The sequence below is a fragment of the Saccostrea cucullata genome, unplaced genomic scaffold (genome assembly GCF_032062105.1).
Source record: "Saccostrea cucullata isolate Sc308-1 unplaced genomic scaffold, CSIRO_AGI_Scuc_v1 ctg197, whole genome shotgun sequence".
Lineage (NCBI taxonomy): Eukaryota > Metazoa > Mollusca > Bivalvia > Ostreida > Ostreidae > Saccostrea > Saccostrea cuccullata.
This window is the reverse complement of record NW_026938805.1, coordinates 125,245-143,790: the sequence shown is the minus strand read 5'-3', so window position 1 is coordinate 143,790 and position 18,546 is coordinate 125,245. Positions and strand designations below refer to the sequence as shown.

Below are 18,546 nucleotides of genomic sequence, written 5' to 3'. Positions count from 1 at the left end.
GGAATGCACAATAAAAATAACACTACTTCTTTTGAATTCCTTATATATGATTAAAAAAAATGGTATCATAGTGTTTATCTTCTGACTGGCCTCTTAATATTTATACTACAAAAAATAATACATAAAATTTGAGTGGAGAGTAGAAAATATCGTTTCATATTAGAACAGAGGAAATTCAGGTTAAAAGACGATTTTTTTAAGTGGTGCTCTTAATGGTTATATTTAGTCATTAATTATTTTGCTGCCTATATGAATTATGTCTGATGGAAGGGAATATTATTTAGATTAAGCCATAATTACAATGTATTATTTTCTAAGCATGTTTACGAATTTTTTGCTGACTCAGTTACCAAAGGTTACAAGCACCGTTTAGTACAGACAATGGTCAGGAACTTGTGTGCACATGGAAGATGCTTAAAAATAATCAAAGTACCATCTTTGTACAAGAGAAAAAAGGTGCAAAACACGAAAAAATACAATAATTGTTAAGATTTAGCATTATGTTTAAAGTATCTATATATAGAGCGACAATCGATTTTGCTGTTAAGCTATCGATTGTCGGCATCGCCTAGCTTCCGACGACGATTTTTCGATCGTCGGCGACTATCGCTGAATCACTAGTTATAATCCAAGATAGTTATTTGCTATATGAGCAAACAAACCTTAACATATTGGTTATATTACCTTTAATCATATACAAATGTTTATTATATACCCATCAATTTCCTTGTTTTGTTACTGTTAATTTTACAGAGCTTGATCCGATTTTCTGGATCACCACGCTGTGGTTTTCCGAATCCATATCACCACTCTCTGAAACTGATGACGTAGTACGCAAAAACATGACGTTATTTTTCTTGCGCGTTAAAAAGTCCCTTGTTATTATGCTTTGTTTTATTGATAAATATTATACAATTGATCTCTAAAGTTTTATTCTGCTATATTTAAGTAGTTATAAGGGGGTATATAATAAATCTATCATTATAACAGTAACTTGATCCGAAGAGCCGTATCACGTCTCGTTGACAGGCGCGGATCATCAGATCAAACTCGACGCTTCGCGTCTCGTTAGATCTGATGATCCGCGCCTGTCAACTCGACGTGATACGACCCTTCGGATCAAGTTACTGTTATAATAATATATATGTGAAATACTTTTTTTGGAAGCAGACGGTCTTGCATAAACAAGCACAAATGAAGATACAGCCTACTGTATCATAAGTTTCAACTTTTGACAAAGGGAAATTACGAGCAGAGGAACTGGCACTATCTTTTAAATTAAACTTGCCTATCATGCACTCTAGGGATGTTAAAATTGGGATTTCAAAAGTTTTATTTCCTTACATATGTCATTCACTTCTTTTTACAATTTTATGGTACAACTGCCATCTTACAAAACATGACAAAATGTTAATTGGCAGAATATTGGATAATTTCATGGAACCAACCCAAGTCGACATGATGATTTATGAGCGATTCTAACCACCTACGCTAAACAGGTCAAAAAAATCATACGTTGCTTTAATTTCTTAATATTCCAGAGATAATACACATTCAATATTCTTCATTTTTATTGACATTTCAAAAATCAGATCACGGCTTGTTATCTTATTTTTATGATTATCAACACTTGTTATCACAATTTTCATCTTTTATGCCATGGGTGTGACATTTTTGTAAAAGATTCTAACAATAAAGTCTTAAAATTTCACCATTTAAGAAGGACAGAAAGAAATTTACCTAATGCCGGGATTTGTTGATCTCTTCTTTCTATTTTGATGTGTGTGACGTCATTGATTTTGAGGAAAATAAATTATCGATGTGCCGAGATTTAAATTACACAATTCTAATTTCCCATTCGTGTGCATAGTTTTGTGAATATTCCACAATGGAAATTGCACAATATTCATTTTTTGATTTGTGTTAGAAAATAATTTGTTTCTCAATTTGAAACGTCACGGAAACCTGTGCACACACAGGAAGTGTCAATAAATGGAAAGAACGGTTGTAAATAAAAGAGCAGAAAGCCGACAACCCGTGATGTAAAGCTTACAAGGTCTGTGCCATTTTCTTTTTTGAACTAACAGTATTTTTAAGTAGTACGGTTGCGAAGGACTGTCGTAATTTTTTTGGCTAATTGCCGTTCATCTTGTTTTTTTTCCTCAACTTCCGCGTGTGACATCCTGCCTCTAAACTGCCAAAATCTTGCTTATCTGATGATGTTTATAGACATCATTTATTTATTAGTTTATGGCATGTTAAGCAAATATGCACATAGTTTCCATACACTCTATAAAAATTTAATAGAGATTTAAACATGACTTCAATGTTCAATTACTTTTAAATTTGATAATGAAGGGATTAAAAGTATTAATTAGCATGTCAGACATCCTCATTTTTTTCTCAGTTGAATACCGGGGCATTACCCTGAGGGGCAATATATTCACACCATCTGTGTTAGGGCTGTATCAATATATCGATATATCGATACGTATCGATATTCAAGAAAAATATCGTATCGTAAAATAACTTCCAATACGTATATCGGACAGACATTTTTTCGTATAATTCTGTTAAAAAGATGGGAGATTCAATCACCAAAGATTATATTTTACTTTTTTGAATTAAAACTGTTCAATAATGATATAATTTGTAAGAAAATAGCACAGTTTTCATAATTATTACAAAGTACAAAGAAAAAATTATTTGAACATGTTGCTTTTACTGTCATCAAAATTTTAGTTTAAAGTGTTATTTGTAAAGACAATGAGACAAAAACTTTAAAATGGGTAATAAAACACTTAATTGTTATGAAATTTAAGCATTAAAATGATTTAGAAGCCCTTTCTAATGGACTTGTCTTAGAATCCAATATATCGCATATCGCTTTAAAAAATATTGTATCATATCGTATCGAAATTTTTGGCTCAATACACAGCCCTAATCTGTGTGTACAGCTTCATATATCCTACTGATAATACACAAGTCATTTTATTGTCTTTACTGTGTTTGTTGTCAATGATATGTTTTACGGTGTGACCGTTGGGGCGAGCGCAGTTGTACCATCAAAAACACTTGAGAAAATCAGCCACTTCAAACGTCAAGCCGCACGAGACATCGCGACCAGCTGTTGACGTCATACGATGTCACAAAGTTCGTCGGAGCTTACGGAGACAGCCGAGCATCTGTTTGAAACTGTAGAACTAGTGCAATTTTTGTCGAAAAACATTGCAGAGTTATTTCTTGTTTCTTTGAAAGATTTCTACAAACTGAAAGCCTGATATATGCTTTACGTTATTATTTATTTATTTATTTGGCAATATTCGCGCAAAGGACATTGGGTAGTGCAGGAATTCTGGGAATGTTTCACAACAAAATTTTCTTGACGTATGTACAATTCCGAATTTCCTCTGTTCTTACACGTTAGTCTATTGACTAATTGAGCTCGCTTTGCGACGCTCGCTATTAAACATAATTCAGCAGGTACGTGATTTACGGAATTTTTATTGCTTTAAATATGTTAGGCGATGCAATCATGAACCCCCTTCTCCATTTTTCATTTAAAATGTGAAATTTTTATGTTTTTTTAATTTTAATCTGGAAGAATGTTTAATAATATTCAGATTATTTTGTCCAAAGTTGTCTTGCCAGAGCAGTGATTGGCAATCAGATATAGTTAAACAGGGGAAGGGAAAATGTGCACCAGACCCAGTCAAATTAGATCGACTCAACTGGACCAGACCAAGATTAAATTAACTTACTTTGGTCCCACAACTCTAAAAAAGTTACTTTTCCACAGCATGATACGCCCGTCAAAAAATTACAATTACAATGTATCTTAAACAGTTAAAAGAATAAACCTGCTTTTAAGAAAATTTTTACACACCTTAAAAAAATTTGTTTATCTATATATATTATTGCACCTTTAGAACTTTGCCTATCATATTACTATTTACACAACTTAATCAATACCTAATTAATTTTGGAAATAAAAGGCCCAGACACTTTTCCTCTTTGTTCCCATGGCATGGTCATGACATCCAAATACTTTAACTGGATAAGGATCTGCACTATCTACCATAAAACATTAAAACATACAAAACATCAATGATTTTTTTTTTAGCAGACATTAATTGTTAATATGAGCCATAAAATTAATTTTTAAGTTCATAATATTATGTAATATCAAAATAGAATTTGCAATATCAAATTAGAACTTCTCATCAAATTCCCAAACTAAGTTTTTTAAGTGATCTATTAGTCCCGATGCTAGTACTCCTCACACTAAACTCATTAATTTCTCTCTCTAATTTGACATGCAATTTTCTGTTTTATTGTACCGATGGTGGAATTTCTCTAACATACATTATATTTGTTATAGATTGCTGTCAAGTATATGCTAAAAACAATAAGTATTTTCTTGATTTAACATTTTTCTAATAAGGTGAGTGCAATAGTTTTACATTTTTTTGAATGTGTAAATGAATAGAAAAAAAGACATTTTTTTTTTTAAATTCCACTTAAATTAAAGGTCACAGTGACCTTGAAATAGGTCGACCTAAGATGCATAAACTGGCCAAGTTTGATGATCCTAAGTCTAATAGTTTTCTATTAATTTTTCCATATTTGGCTATAACTTTTTAATTATAGTCACACCTTCTAATTCCTATTGATAACTCTAGGCCTTATAGTATTAAAGTTATGAGCCGGACACAAGAAAAGCGAACAGACGGACAGACGGACGGACACGAAGCCTATAACATAATACGTCCCGTCTTAAGACGGGCGTATAAAAAGTTACTTTTCCAACCCCATGTATCTTTCCAACAGTGAATAAACCTGCTTGAATACTATATATATCTTCACCTTTAGAACTTTATTAACTTTTACAGATACCAATCCAGACACTTTTCCCATCTTTGTCTCCCATGGCATGGTCATGACATCCAAATACAAATAAGGGCCATTGTAAAGAGCCATGCGAGAACCTGAACTCGAAACCCAAACTAAGTTTAAGTGATCTATTGTCCGAATAGTCAGTAAATAAGTGTTTTATTGTACCGATGCTGACTTTACTTTTGCACGTGTTTTGTAACGTCATAATATGTATGTCACAATTCCTATAAAATCATATATTTTCCGAGATGATAAATGAGGGAAACAGAATGCTGCCGGTGAATAGTTTGATAACTATTTCACCATGGGCCAAAAAACTTTTCACGGTACTGTTTGGAAAAGATAGCATGTTTACTTGCCACAAAGTATCTTTAATCAGTTACAATAATCATGAGAAGGGGATTCAAGTTTTTTCTGATCAAAATTTGTCCATTGTCTGTCTTTGTCATAGTTGTTGTCGTCGTCGTTGTCGTTGTCATAAACTTTTCACATTTTCATCTTCTTCTCAAGACTGGGCCAATTTCAACCATACTTGCCACAAAGTATCTTTAGGAGAAGGGGATAATTATGGGAGATAATTATGAATGAGTGGAAAATTCATATCATTTTTAAAAAATCTTCTTCTCAAGAACCAATGGGCCAAGAAAGGTGAAACTCATGTGGAAGCATTCTCAGGTAGTGTAGATTCAAATTTGTTCAAAGCATGACCCCCGGGGGTAGGGTGGGGCCACAATGGCCGATCAAAGTTTTACATAAGAGTATATAGGGAAAATCTTTAAAAATCTTCTTCTCAAGAACCACTGGGCTAGGAAAGATGAAACTCATGTGGAAGCATCCTCAGATAGTGTAGATTCAATTTTGTTCAAAGCATGACCCCCAGGGATAGGGTGGGGCCACAATGGTCGATCAAAGTTTTACATAGGAGTATATAGGGAAAATCTTTAAAAATCTTCTTCTCAAGAACCACTGGGCCAGGGAAGATGAAACTCATGTGGAAGCATCCCCAGAAAGTGTAGATTCAGATTTGTTTAAATCATGACCCCCAGGGGTAGGATGGGGCCACAATGGCCGATAAAAGTTTTACATAGGAGTATATAGGGAAAATATTTTAAAATCTTCTTCTCAAGAACCACTGGGCCAGGAAAGATGAAACTCATGTGGAAGCATCCTCAGGTAGAGTTAGATTCAAGTTTGTTCAAATCATGATCCCCGGGCGTAGGGCGCGGCCACAATGGCCGATCAAAGTTTTACATATGAATATATAGGGAAAATCTTCTTCTCAAGAACCAGTGGGCCAGGAAAGATGAAACTCATGTGGAAGCATCCTCAGGTAGTGTAGATTCAAGTTCGTTCAAATCATGACCCCCCCGGGGGTAGGATGGGGCCTCAATGGCTAATCAAAGGTTTGCATAGGAATATATGGGGAAAAATCTTTATAAAAATCATCTTCTAAAGTACTTTAAAGCAATGATTAGTGATAGTATAGGAAGAAAATGTTTTTAAAAAATCTTTTTATCAAGAACAGCAAAGTCATATGCTGTATTAATATGAAGGCATTCTAAAGTAGTATTAAATTCAAGCCCCCCCCCCCCCCCCCCCTTCAGTAAACTTTTCAGTTCTGATCTGATTTGTGTTTTTTCCTAGCTGATTTGCTCAGGTGAGCGATGTGGCCCCTGGGCCTCTTGTAATAAGATTATATCCATTTATAGTTGGCAACATTGATTTTTTTTATTTGAATAAACATGGATTATATGTCAAATGAAGATTCAGCTGTCACTGTTTATTCATTGCAAATTAGCTTTTTGATATAAACAACACAAGAGAATTACATCTCTGCCAAAAACAGGTATATTCATCTTTAAATTTATGATGCAGAACTGACATTATTCTTATATTATTATCTTTTTTTATCAGTAAATCGATATTAATTCGATTATTTGATATATAGGTGTTAGACGAATAGCACACTTTATTCAAGTTAATTCAGCCAAACAAGGTCTCAGCAAAAGAATGGATAAGGAAGAATTCTCTAATTTTCCTTGAAACATCAATGAATTGTCAAAATCAATACTAATTTTCCATATTTGAAAAGGTATATGTTGGGTTTTTATGTAAAAAGGAAACAGAAATAGTTAGGTATGAATCACCATGCTTGAAAAATTCATGTTCAAGAATTTTGCTTATTGTAAAATTAATTTGTTTCTGAATGCAGAAAAAACCATGAATGCAGTCCAACGTCAGCGAATCATAAGATGTGGTTGGCTGAAGAAGCAAGGGGGAATGGTCAGGACTTGGCATCGACGATGGTTCTGTCTCAACAATGACTTCCTCTTCTACTTCGCCAAAGAGGATGATTCCCGCCCCCTGGGGTGCATATTCCTCCCGGGAAACAGGGTGTCTGAGATTCCGTTTAACCCGGATGATCCAGAGAAATGTTTGTTTGAGATTAGTGCAGGTAAGATAAATAAGCCATTCTTTGCCAATAAAGTGATACATGTAACCCTTTCCATATTTAGTTTCTGTATATTCATTGTGATGCAAAAAGATTTAGATTTTGTGTGTATGAATATTAGATATTTATCACATTAAGCATCTGCAAAAATTATTTTTTTATTTCACAATCATTCCAAATTACTAGAAAATTTTCATCTTCATTTATCAGTATTAAGATACAAATAATAAAAAATGTAAAATTTTAAATAAGAAATTCAAATAGATTATTGAAGTAAATGCTTTCAACTTTATGTACCGGGTAATAAACCTACAGCAATCAAAATCATTCAATTCAAATTCATTTAAAACCATAAACTGTAAATATTTGTATGTTATTCATAGATATAAATAAAATCTTTTGTATTTATCCTTTTTTTGGAATCATTTATTCTTGTTACTAGAAGTGTCTTTAATGGATGACCCAGGTGAAGTAATCACATTTCAGTATAACTTGCTTTTTTCTCTCAGATCTTTCTCTCTCTTTTACAAAAGATCTCTCCATTGTTAACAAGTGTTTGAAGAATATTTTTCAATTACGAATTTTCTGCCCATGCTGAAGGTTATGGGACATACCTTACTGAAAGAGGAAAAAAACTTTTTTTTTCTTTTTTTTTTTTTAAGTTCATGATGTTTATTAAATTGTTCCGCTTTACAGTCAGAGGTAATTCATTAAGTTTTTATGATCTACGAGGGGTTATCAAAAAGTTCGTGGACTGAGTCTATAAAATTAGTACTATGTAGTTTGTGCTTTCAAAATTTATATTGAACATAAAACAACAAAAAATAAAGAAATGTTGAAAATTTTAGCCTGATACGTTCATTATTTGCGAAATTATTATAAAATATAAACTACATTATATGATCACCCGGCGCTGTCGTCGTTTATTTTCATGACGTCCGATAATGTCATTGTTTTTTCAATGTCGGCTTCTTCTACCTCATACACTTATTTTGATGAGATTCCCTAGAGCTGAGTAAGGACTTAAACCCGTCTTGTTTATATGACTTTACAATGTCATGAACAGTGGCCTTCAATGCATAAATTATTCCAAATGGATTAAAACATTGGAAGAGATCCGCGCTTGATTGTGCCGGCATATATTGCTTTTGGGAGTTCAATATCTACAACGCATGATCAACGTCATTTTTTGACGTGATTGATTTTTCACACCTTGACTGCAGATCGAAATTAACTGTGTATCCCTTTTCTCTCTGAATCTATTTTGACATTGAAAGACGAGTGCTCTGGATGCATATTATTTCTCTGTAGCCAGTTTCAACATATTTTAGGTCTATACCAATTATTTCAGTGGCAAAACTTTATAGAATGTTGGAAACGGAAACCCTCCCCCCTTTTGACGTCATTTTCAAGGCCTCATTTGTTTGGACATTCCGTGTAAAATTTACGATAAAATTTCATAGATTTTCCAGAATGAAGTGAAAATTTCATATTTTATGGAACAATTGTGTCCCGACACATACCTGAATTAACGGGATATTTGGATTTCAAATGATCATATCAAAAGAGTTTTTCTCAGTTACACATAGGTCGCAAAAAAGTTGTGTTCGAAGTTGCGCCGCCTGGACATACCATTGGTTACAAAAACATTGCTTATTTATTAAAAAATAAAATTAATGATTTATGGTTTATTCTTTAGATAGAAAAGATGATGCTAACTAGATATTCTAAAATTCATTGATGTGCCTAAAGCGGTTTTAATTTTATGACGCTAGTCCACGAACTTTTTGATAACCCCTCGTAAAATTGTATACTTGAGCTTTTATTAAAATTGAATTTCCATTGTTAATCATTTAGCAATATGATTTTACTCGGAGAGGAAATAAAATGTTAACTTTGTAAAAATTCAACATAAACAGGATACATGTACAGTAATAGTAACAAAGATTTTTTAAAGACTTCCGTGTCATTTAATTATAACTGCAGTATGACTATTCATGTATTATAATTAAATTATTTAATTTGGAGGTTGGACTTATAAGCAACACAAGACATTAAGATATGAATTAAAATTTAATTTCTCAAATCTACTAATTTGTGTGTTATAGGAGCTATAAATGCTTTTATTAGGAGGGAGGATGAACATTCTATGTATAAGTTCAACTATATTACTGTGAATGCTCTCCAGTGGTCAGATGCTTGTAAAACAGGAAGAGAATGTCTTTGATATGGAGTCGGCTTGTGTTGATGTCGACCTGTTATATTGCTTGAGATTTACTTCCTGTTTCATTCAAAAACCCTTCAATAGCGCATTACTAACATGATCATTTCATTTCAAAAGATACACTGTGTTTATAAATAAGCTTGCATGAACTAACATTGTATAAAAACAATAACAAGTGATAATGTTGAACAAATATCATGATCAATGTAAATATTGACACTGTGTTTGTTATGGCTTGTTATAGTCATTGTTAAATAACATATTGCACATCAGGTGATGTGCATGTAACAGCTTCCATAATTTTATCATCCTAGTCTATTTATAGGTATTAATTGTAAATGCTTTTACAATTGAGCACATGATGTTAAAAAATGTACAAACTTGGTTTTATTTGAGAAGATTAACAGTATATTATAGGTTTATTGAACTTATATTGGTGAATACTGGCACAAGTTGGCTGTTCAAATGCACGAGCTTGCGGGTGCATTTTTGAACAGCCAATGAGTGCCAATATTCACCAAATTAAGTTCAATAACTCCTTTATTATATAGCTAAAACATTTTCACATACATTGTAATTTATCATAATATAATTATTCCAACTAAAAAAAGTCAAATTAATGATTTTTTAGCATCGATATTCAAATTAACGTCTCTACTGTAAGCGTTCAATATAGCATCATTCCGTTGACCCTTCCGAGCGATATGATTTGCTTAATTTAGGTTTTAATGGGTCTAATACGTACTAAATCTTTAATAAATAATTTCATTTTGTGTGAAAAATAAACACATCGTACCTAGATGCCACTTCATTTCATTAATTTAGCTCTGAGAATTTCAACTTTTTTTTGTTTACAACGGGGCATTCGATATTGAACGCTCGTATTCGGAATTTTTCGGGCATACTTGTGTAAATAATTCAAACTCAGCGTTCAATAAAATCTCAAAATATTGAACGCTAAAATTCTCTAGATTTTTGGTAGTATTTTATTAGAGACTATTTATTAGCTATATAATAAAAACTGTTACATAATTGGTGCATGTATTGATATTTGAGCATAATGCAATGCAGTTGGATTTTGAGTTGAAATTAAAATAAATTCCAATAGAATTTTTGATGAATTTTTAATTATTGTTTAATTCCATCCCCTGTAAAGTTATAAATATCTCTTGAGTTTCAGTACCCAGATATGATTTTGAAAACAATGTCCATGTGATTTTAGGTAAAGGGCAAGCAAAAATGGCCCCTAATCATGAAACCTACATCTTATGGGCAGCCAATGACGAGGAACGACAGAAATGGATCAAAGACATGAGAAAGGTCATGTACTCCTCCTTTGGGGGAGGTAAGTTCTGGACGAAAGAAAAGAAACTCAAAGTATACTATGGATAATCTTTCAGATAATTTCTGGTGTAAAAAATGTTTGAGGAACCCATTGTCTCATGTCATTGTCTTATATTTGTACATTAGTTATAAACAACATCATCTGTCAAAATTGTGAAACTTTTATAGAACTTAATTTGATTGGGTTGAAATATGGTTTTGAAATTAATTTCATTCTTTTCAATTTATCTAAATGTTTACTAAAACAGAAATATGTTGTTCTTTTGAACATGTTGAATAGAAAAGTTGCAAGTTTTTCTTATTCCTTTTTGTTTAGCTATATTTGGACAAAGCTTAGAGGAGACAATGGCTTATGAACATAAACTTGGTAGACGATTGCCATTCCTTATGGAGCAGTGTGTCAATTTCTTGACACAGAATGGACTAGAAGTGGAAGGCATTTTCAGGTTTGTAGTATAAATAAGAACATACTCCTCTTCATTGCTGATATTCACTGTATAATGATGATAATTATATAGTTATTAAAGCTGTTCGAATATATATCAAACCATCACGAAATTCCTCACTGGTTTCCCTCAAGTTCAGAATCCTTTTTTTATGCCCCGCCATGAATATGGCCGGGGCATATAGTGTTTGTCATGTCCGTCTTCCGTCCTTCCATCTTTCCGTCCTTCCGTCTGTCCTTCCGTCACACTTTGCGTTTAGCTCTGTTCAAAGCTCAGTTTCAATGAAACTATGCAAGATATTTTCAGCAACCTTCATAACCTGATAAATATTGATGAGAGCTATGCAAATGCATCAACATTTTTTGACCTTGACCTTTCCTTTGACCTTGACCTCACTTATCTTTAATTAGTGTTAAGCTCAAATTTAAAGACACCATTCTAGATATTTTTATCAAACTTCATATGATGATACATATTGATGAGATATGCAACTGCATCAACATTTTTTACCTTGACCTTTCCTTTGACCTTGGCCTTACTTTTCCTAAATCATTGTCAAACTTCATATGCGGATACATACTGATGTAAGCAATTCAACTGCATTAACATTTTTGACCTTGATCTTTCCTTTGATCTTGACCTCACTTATCTTTCATTAGTGTTTAGCTCAGTTTTAAAGATACCATTCAAGATTTTTTTTATCAAACTTCACATGCTGTTACATACTGATGGGAGCAATTCAAGTGGATCAACATTTTTGATCTTGACCTCACATTTCCTAAATCAGTGTCAAACTTCATATGCTGATACATATTGATGTAAGCAATTCAACTGCATTGATTTTTTTACCTTGACCTTTTATTTGACCTTGACCTCACTTTTATCAAATTGTGTTTAAGTCAGTTTTAATTAAAGAAATCATTTTAGATATTTTTATCAAACTTCATATGTTGATACATGTTGATGAGTGATATGCCCCTGCATCAACATTTTTTACCTTGACCTTTCCTTTGACCTTGACCTCACTTGTGTCAAACTTCATATGCTGATATATGCTGATGTAAGCAATTCAACTGTATTAACATTTTTGAACTTGACCTCACTTTTATTGAAATGTTTTTAGTCAGTTTTAAAGAAACCATTTATAATATTTTTATTCAACTTCATATCCTGAAGCATACTTTTCAACTGCATTAACAGTTTTTGACCTTGGCATTTCCTTTGACCTTGATCTAATTTTAATGAAATTTAGTGTTAAACTTCATATGCTGATACATACTGATGTAAGCAATTCAACTGCATCACTTTTCAAGTTCAAATTTCATACACTAATACAAATTTTCATGTTACATTACTAATATACCCTTGGCAGGGCATTCATGTCCTATGGACATATTTCTAGTTTTTTTTTATTTCCACATTTCAACTTCAGAATCCTATTGAGTCAAAACTTGCTCTTAAAAAAAAAGTCCCATTTGAATCTGAGACCAAAAGATGAAAGGTCAAGGTCACAAAAAAGATTTTCAGGTCATTTCAGTACTGCCTGTAATTAAATAAAACTTGATCCCTTTTGAGTAATGACTTTGAGGTAAAAAGGACAAAGATTAAGGTCACAAACTTGTATTGTTACAAACTATTGCTATCTCAAATTAGCTTCTGTCTTAATTTGTGTTAGACATTATTTTAAAGCTGTATATGTTTAACATAATTATTAACTTACTATAAACCACAATATTTATTTTGCCAATGTCTTCCAGATTACCTGGTCGGAATCTGCTGATAAAAGAGCTGAAAGAAAAATTTGACTCAGCAGAACGTGTTATATTTGATGAAGATGATGTTGATGTACACACAGTAGCATCCTTGTTAAAACTCTATCTCCGAGAACTACCTCAATCAGTGATACCTGCAGAGTACTACCAGAAGTTCATGAACATTGCCCTCCGATTCCAGGGCTCACAAGCAAACGAGGATAAGCAGAAAGCCATTGATGATTTACGAGTGGCCTTAACTGACCTCCCTGAAGACAATTTTAATGTTTTGTCCTTCTTGTGTAAATTTCTGGCTCTTGTGGGCAAAAATTCGGATGTGAACAAGATGACTGTATTGAATATTGCTACAGTGTTTGGACCAAACATTATTCGAAATGTGTCAGAGGCAGATAGTGCTGAATTGCTCATGGCAACTGCTGATATTACCCACCAGTTGGTGTTTATGATGATTGAGTATGAGAAAGAATTATTTGGGGAAAAACAGCCAGAGACTGTACCAGTAGGCAATCTTTTGGACTTAGAGCCCTATGACAGAACTAGTGTTCTCCAGCCCACTTCACTTAATCTGATGGACTGCATTAACAAGGAATTATATGGTACAGATGCATCAGAAAAGGAAGCAAACTTTCAAAATTTGGATTTTAATCTATTATCTTTGGCAGGTGAGACTACTTCTCCTAATACTGAAAGTAAACCTGTGGCCCCAGCTAGGAGAAAGAGAGTGGGCCAAAGGCGGGGCGAGAATAGGAAGGTGGTGGTCTCAAGTACAACAGAGGAATTGGAGACCCACTTTCCTGTGGTTCAGGAGTCGGACATTATGTTCCAGGATGCACAATCTCCCAACGAGTCAAAGCTTCCCAATGGCCAGCTAGGAGGAGAAGAAATCCGGGAAGAGGACGAAGATGTTAATGGAGACATTAATGAAGATGTTAACAGCAAATGTGCTCGATTAGAAACTGAAAATAAAGAATTGCAAGAAATTAAAGTGAAACAAGAAGTGAAGATCAATGAAATGCAAATGAAAATTGTACGACTAGAGAGATACATTAAGGAATTAAGTTCTAGTAACTCAGTTATCATTCAGAGATATGAAAGCAGAATTTCTACCATGGACAATGCTCATAGGTCTTCTTTGAAGACTCTTCAGGACAAATTGGCGGCGGAAAAGAGGTCCACGGATGAAGCGGTCAAGCGCGTCATGATCCTGCAGACTCAGCTTCAGCATTATAACCTTAAGTTTGGCGAACTTCCTGACTAATTGTTTTAGAAATTATACAATACATGTATTAGACAAATCATGAGACTTTACTGTAGAAACTGAGATTATTCAGGGCCTGGGTTACAAAATTTATCAGATGAAAGTAAGTCACTTGTATTTCTTTTGATTTTGTTTGTTTTGATGTTATGTTGCTGTTTAAGAATTGTCCACAACCTTAAGAACAGTGTGTTACCCTTATGAATTAAACTTCTTGTTTCAATGGCTTACAGAGTCATAAGATTGTGTTAAACAGTCTTTCCAGAAGTAAATCCAGGATGTTTATACATCATTTGTACTGTTGTACAGACCTTAATAGGACGTACTGACACAAGTATTGAAGTTGAGATAATTAGTTATGTACTAAATCCTGGCAATCATAATGTAATGGTTGTAGCAATACAGTGGTGCACTTAGGCAATATTACACAGTGTTAAAGGTCAATTGATTGCATAAATATGCAATGCAATAATAATCAATGCTCAATATAATTTTCAGAGTTTTTACACATTTTGTTTTTGAAGTTAATTTTTAAATGTAAAGTTGCAATTAACAATTGCTCATTCCTGGAAATGTACATAATTATAATGCTTTTTAGCATTCAGTTGATTGATCTCTTTATATAAAGTTGAAAGGAATTTTTTTCAAGACTCAGTATTGCAATATCTTAAGTAAACTTGTGGCCTGATGTACTCCATTTCTAGGTCAAAATTTAACTGAAATCAACCTCTTTAGTTTTTCATAATTTCTTAAGCTTGACAATGTAACCCTCTGTATAATACTTGTTTCCTGCTTATTGCAATGAAATTAATTCAAATGGCATTACAGCGTACAATGCAATCATCTGTCAATGACCATCTTTCATAGTTTATTTTCATGTCCTGTTTATATAAATATATTGTAATAAATGAAAGGGTACTTTTTATTGTCCATTTCATATATGACTTTTATTAGTTAAGAAGAAAAAATAATGTGACATTCACAATTATTGTAACAATGTCTATTTAGGTTTTTCATATTCACGTGTACACATTTTAATATCCAATATCTCATAAAACATTGAAATTTAAAATTTGGGTGGTCCTGATATTATATTTGATAATTAGTCTCCACATGCATCTAGATCCATTCAAACTACTTTTTATTAGTGTACGTATGTAATTTGATGTGTCTCACTTTTACATGAAGCTAATTAAACATTCCATGTCACATTTCACACATCTTGTACTAATATGATTCGACAATGTCTCATTTTTAGCCAATAAACATTCCACCTATGAATCAGTCATTACAATTTCTGCACTTATTTATATCAATATTGTGAACTTTCCCAAGCAAGTGTACACTTTTATAGCAGATATATTTTTTTTGTACCATTTTAATTGAGGAATTACTTTATGAGCAAATGAAATTGTTAAGAATTGCAAATTTTATTTCGATTATGAATTTTTAGGTGTAAGTGAAGTTATCATACGTTTCTCAATCTAAAGTGGAATATGTTTAATACTTGTAAGAATGTTTTCAATTGTGTTCATGAAGTAACAAGTATGTCTTTAATATGATTAACAAGTGCTAAAGACTGTATCCTACAAGTGTTAGTTTCATTACAGCAGGTACAGTAAAACATGCTTATAATGAACACAGTTATAACAAATACCTATAGCTAAGTAATTTAAATTTCCCAAGGTTTAAACCTTATCAAAACTTTAAGGGATAATTAATTAAGTCAACAAAGAGACAAAACTGTCTGTACCTGGACTTCATTATAAGCATGTTTTACTGAAGCGCATCAGACCAATGTAATTGTTTGTTTTCTGTCAAGAATCAATTAATACCGATAATATCGATAGAGTTAAATATGCTAAAAGCCAACATACTACTAGATAGCAAAGAATACCATGTCAAATAAAGTATTACTAGTTCAGAATGTTAGTCTCCAGATGGATGACTATAATAATTTGTACTATAAATCTTTACTTACCCCTTTTCCCCTACTTTCTTGACATTAATTGTGGGGAATTCTGGTGCTGTACAGGAATTTCTATGTAAAAGATATTGGTATTGTGTTTTATAAAGTAAATTGAAATTGCTCTACACATTTTATTACTTCTGCTCAATTTTTTCTTTTCTTACATGAACAAATTAAAATCATGTTTTTTTTACTATGTTCTAATATTGTGCTTATATTTTGTTGTCTTTGACTGTTAAAAGCTTGCTGGGTGCTAATATTACAACCTAACATTATTTCCTGTTATTGTTACAAACACAGTTTTTGATTGGTACATTTACAAAATAAAATGTAAATATTTTGTTCCATTTTGTTTTTTTTTACGGGCAACAATATCCTGCGAGAAACCCAAAACACAAATAATTTCTCTACTGTCATTTTCCAAAAAAAAAAGAAAAAAAAGAAACCACTCCAAAGAGGGCAATCGATATAATATTTATAACAAATTCTCTGTTCAGGGGTCAGTCCCATTCCTGACTTTGTTTGACAATGCACTTTTTGTAAGAAAAGATATATCAATTGGAAAGTTGTTAGAAAAAAATGCATAGTGCAGTTTGAATACAAGGTGATTAATGTAGTCTTTGACACATATTTCTTTGTTAGCTGTCATAATTGCATTTTTGCATGAATTTAGACACCTTGTTATGCATTACTCTATTTAAATCAAAGAGAACCCTCTCGTATATATCTTTTTAATTCAATGTAGATAAACTGACACAGCATTTTTGCTTACTACTAGTAAAAGCTACAGAATACATGTACTTGTTGTGAAGTCTGTTTATTCCTGTTAGACATTTCAAGTCAATTGCAATTGCATTTTTGCCCCCTATTGAATTTTGACATATAGTGATATGCCATCCATCTCTATTTTATTTCAAAAACTTTAACCCTGCCCATAATTTTTGAATGGTTAGAGCTATGGCTTTTATATTTCAGGTGTATTCCTTGTGTCAAGACTTTTCTTTGACACAGTTTTTTTGCTTACTACTTTTGCACACTTTGTAAAACTTTATCCTACAGAACTACATGTTTTACTTGTTGTGTTAAGAACTTTCCTGTTTTTTTTTATTCCTGCTAGACATTTCAAGAGAAAACTGACCAGGGGGCAATTGCACTTATGCCATTTGAAAAATATATGACATTTTCATGCCCCAACTCAACACTGAATGTATATCTAAACAATAATGGGTGTTACATATAGTTATGCCCTGTCCATCAAAACAAACAGCAGTCTGTTTTCATTTCTTAAAGAGACAGATAAAGATAAGACTTTAACCCTGCCCATAATTTTTCTTCTGAATTTATAATAGAACTTTTTCATGGCTATATATATATATACTTTCTTTAATCTATTTCTTGTTTTAAGAATTCAATGAAACCAGAACTCATTGTGTAGGGTATTTCAACAAAAAAACAGTAAAAACATTAACACTTCAATCCACTTAAATGGACATAACTTCAAAACAAACTTTTTGCACACTTTTAATAAAACTTTAATGCTTTGGATTTTCCATACAGTTTAACTTTCATTGCAGTATTCAGTTTACAATGGGAACATTTTCATGGCTTTCTTTACCTATTAGTTCTATATAAAGTTATAACCGGTTCCTTGTGTTAATCAAAATATGTCTTTTTGCCTTGAACTACCATACCAAATTTTTTTTTAAAAAAAAGTTATTAAGAAAAAACAGAAAATTTGTGGACGGAACAGACAGACAGACAGAGTGATTATGTACAAAATCCTTGCGGGGCCCTAAAAATTATTATCATTTTACTAACAGCGTGACAGTTTGCTTGATGTGGCGTGCTAAAATTGTGTTTGATGATTTTCATTTTACTCATCGATTGGATGCTTTATTTCAATGGAATCAATACTGATTTGCATATGAAACTCAGAATTCAACAATATCCTGAGAATACTGGCCAATCACATTGAATGATTGTTCACCAGTGCAGTATTTATACTCACCAGCAACACGCAGTCAGTCAAAGCCCGTTCTCTGTCCTCAAAAAAGCATGTATTATATTTGTTATGATTTGACCAGATGGTTTTATATACGTATAAGAAAATTCAGAGAATGGAATTAGTAAGGCTACTCTGCTACTGTTGTACTATGTAGCTATCAATATCATCATAATAGGTTGTAAA

The 18,546-nt window shown here is 32.6% G+C and overlaps 1 protein-coding gene across 2 annotated transcripts; it reads left to right on the top strand.

Annotated features, from left to right (window-relative positions):
* Nucleotides 1-1,938: 1,938 nt before the first annotated feature.
* Nucleotides 1,939-16,698, top strand: LOC134251359 (rho GTPase-activating protein 24-like). 2 transcript variants are annotated; one of them, XM_062733748.1, is made up of 6 exons: nt 1,939-2,056; nt 7,109-7,351; nt 7,791-7,814; nt 10,795-10,917; nt 11,233-11,362; nt 13,120-16,698. In XM_062733748.1, the coding sequence occupies exons 2-6, from the start codon at nt 7,117-7,119 to the stop codon at nt 14,390-14,392; spliced, it is 1,785 nt and encodes a 594-aa protein (XP_062589732.1). In that variant the 5' UTR covers nt 1,939-2,056; nt 7,109-7,116; the 3' UTR covers nt 14,393-16,698. The 2 variants fall into 2 exon arrangements, with proteins under 2 accessions (XP_062589732.1, XP_062589733.1); XM_062733749.1 differs by lacking the exon at nt 7,791-7,814.
* The last annotated feature ends 1,848 nt before the right edge of the window (nt 16,699-18,546 follow it).

What these genes read in the sequence shown, in the direction of transcription:
- LOC134251359 (XM_062733748.1), top strand. Translation starts at nt 7,117, where the DNA reads ATGAATGCAGTCCAACGTCAGCGAATCATAAGATGTGGTTGGCTGAAG. An exon ending in TTTGTTTGAGATTAGTGCAG is followed by an intron (nt 7,352 to 7,790) that starts GTAAGATAAATA and finishes TCTTGTTACTAG; the next exon opens with AAGTGTCTTTAATGGATGAC. An exon ending in GAAGTGGAAGGCATTTTCAG is followed by an intron (nt 11,363 to 13,119) that starts GTTTGTAGTATA and finishes AATGTCTTCCAG; the next exon opens with ATTACCTGGTCGGAATCTGC.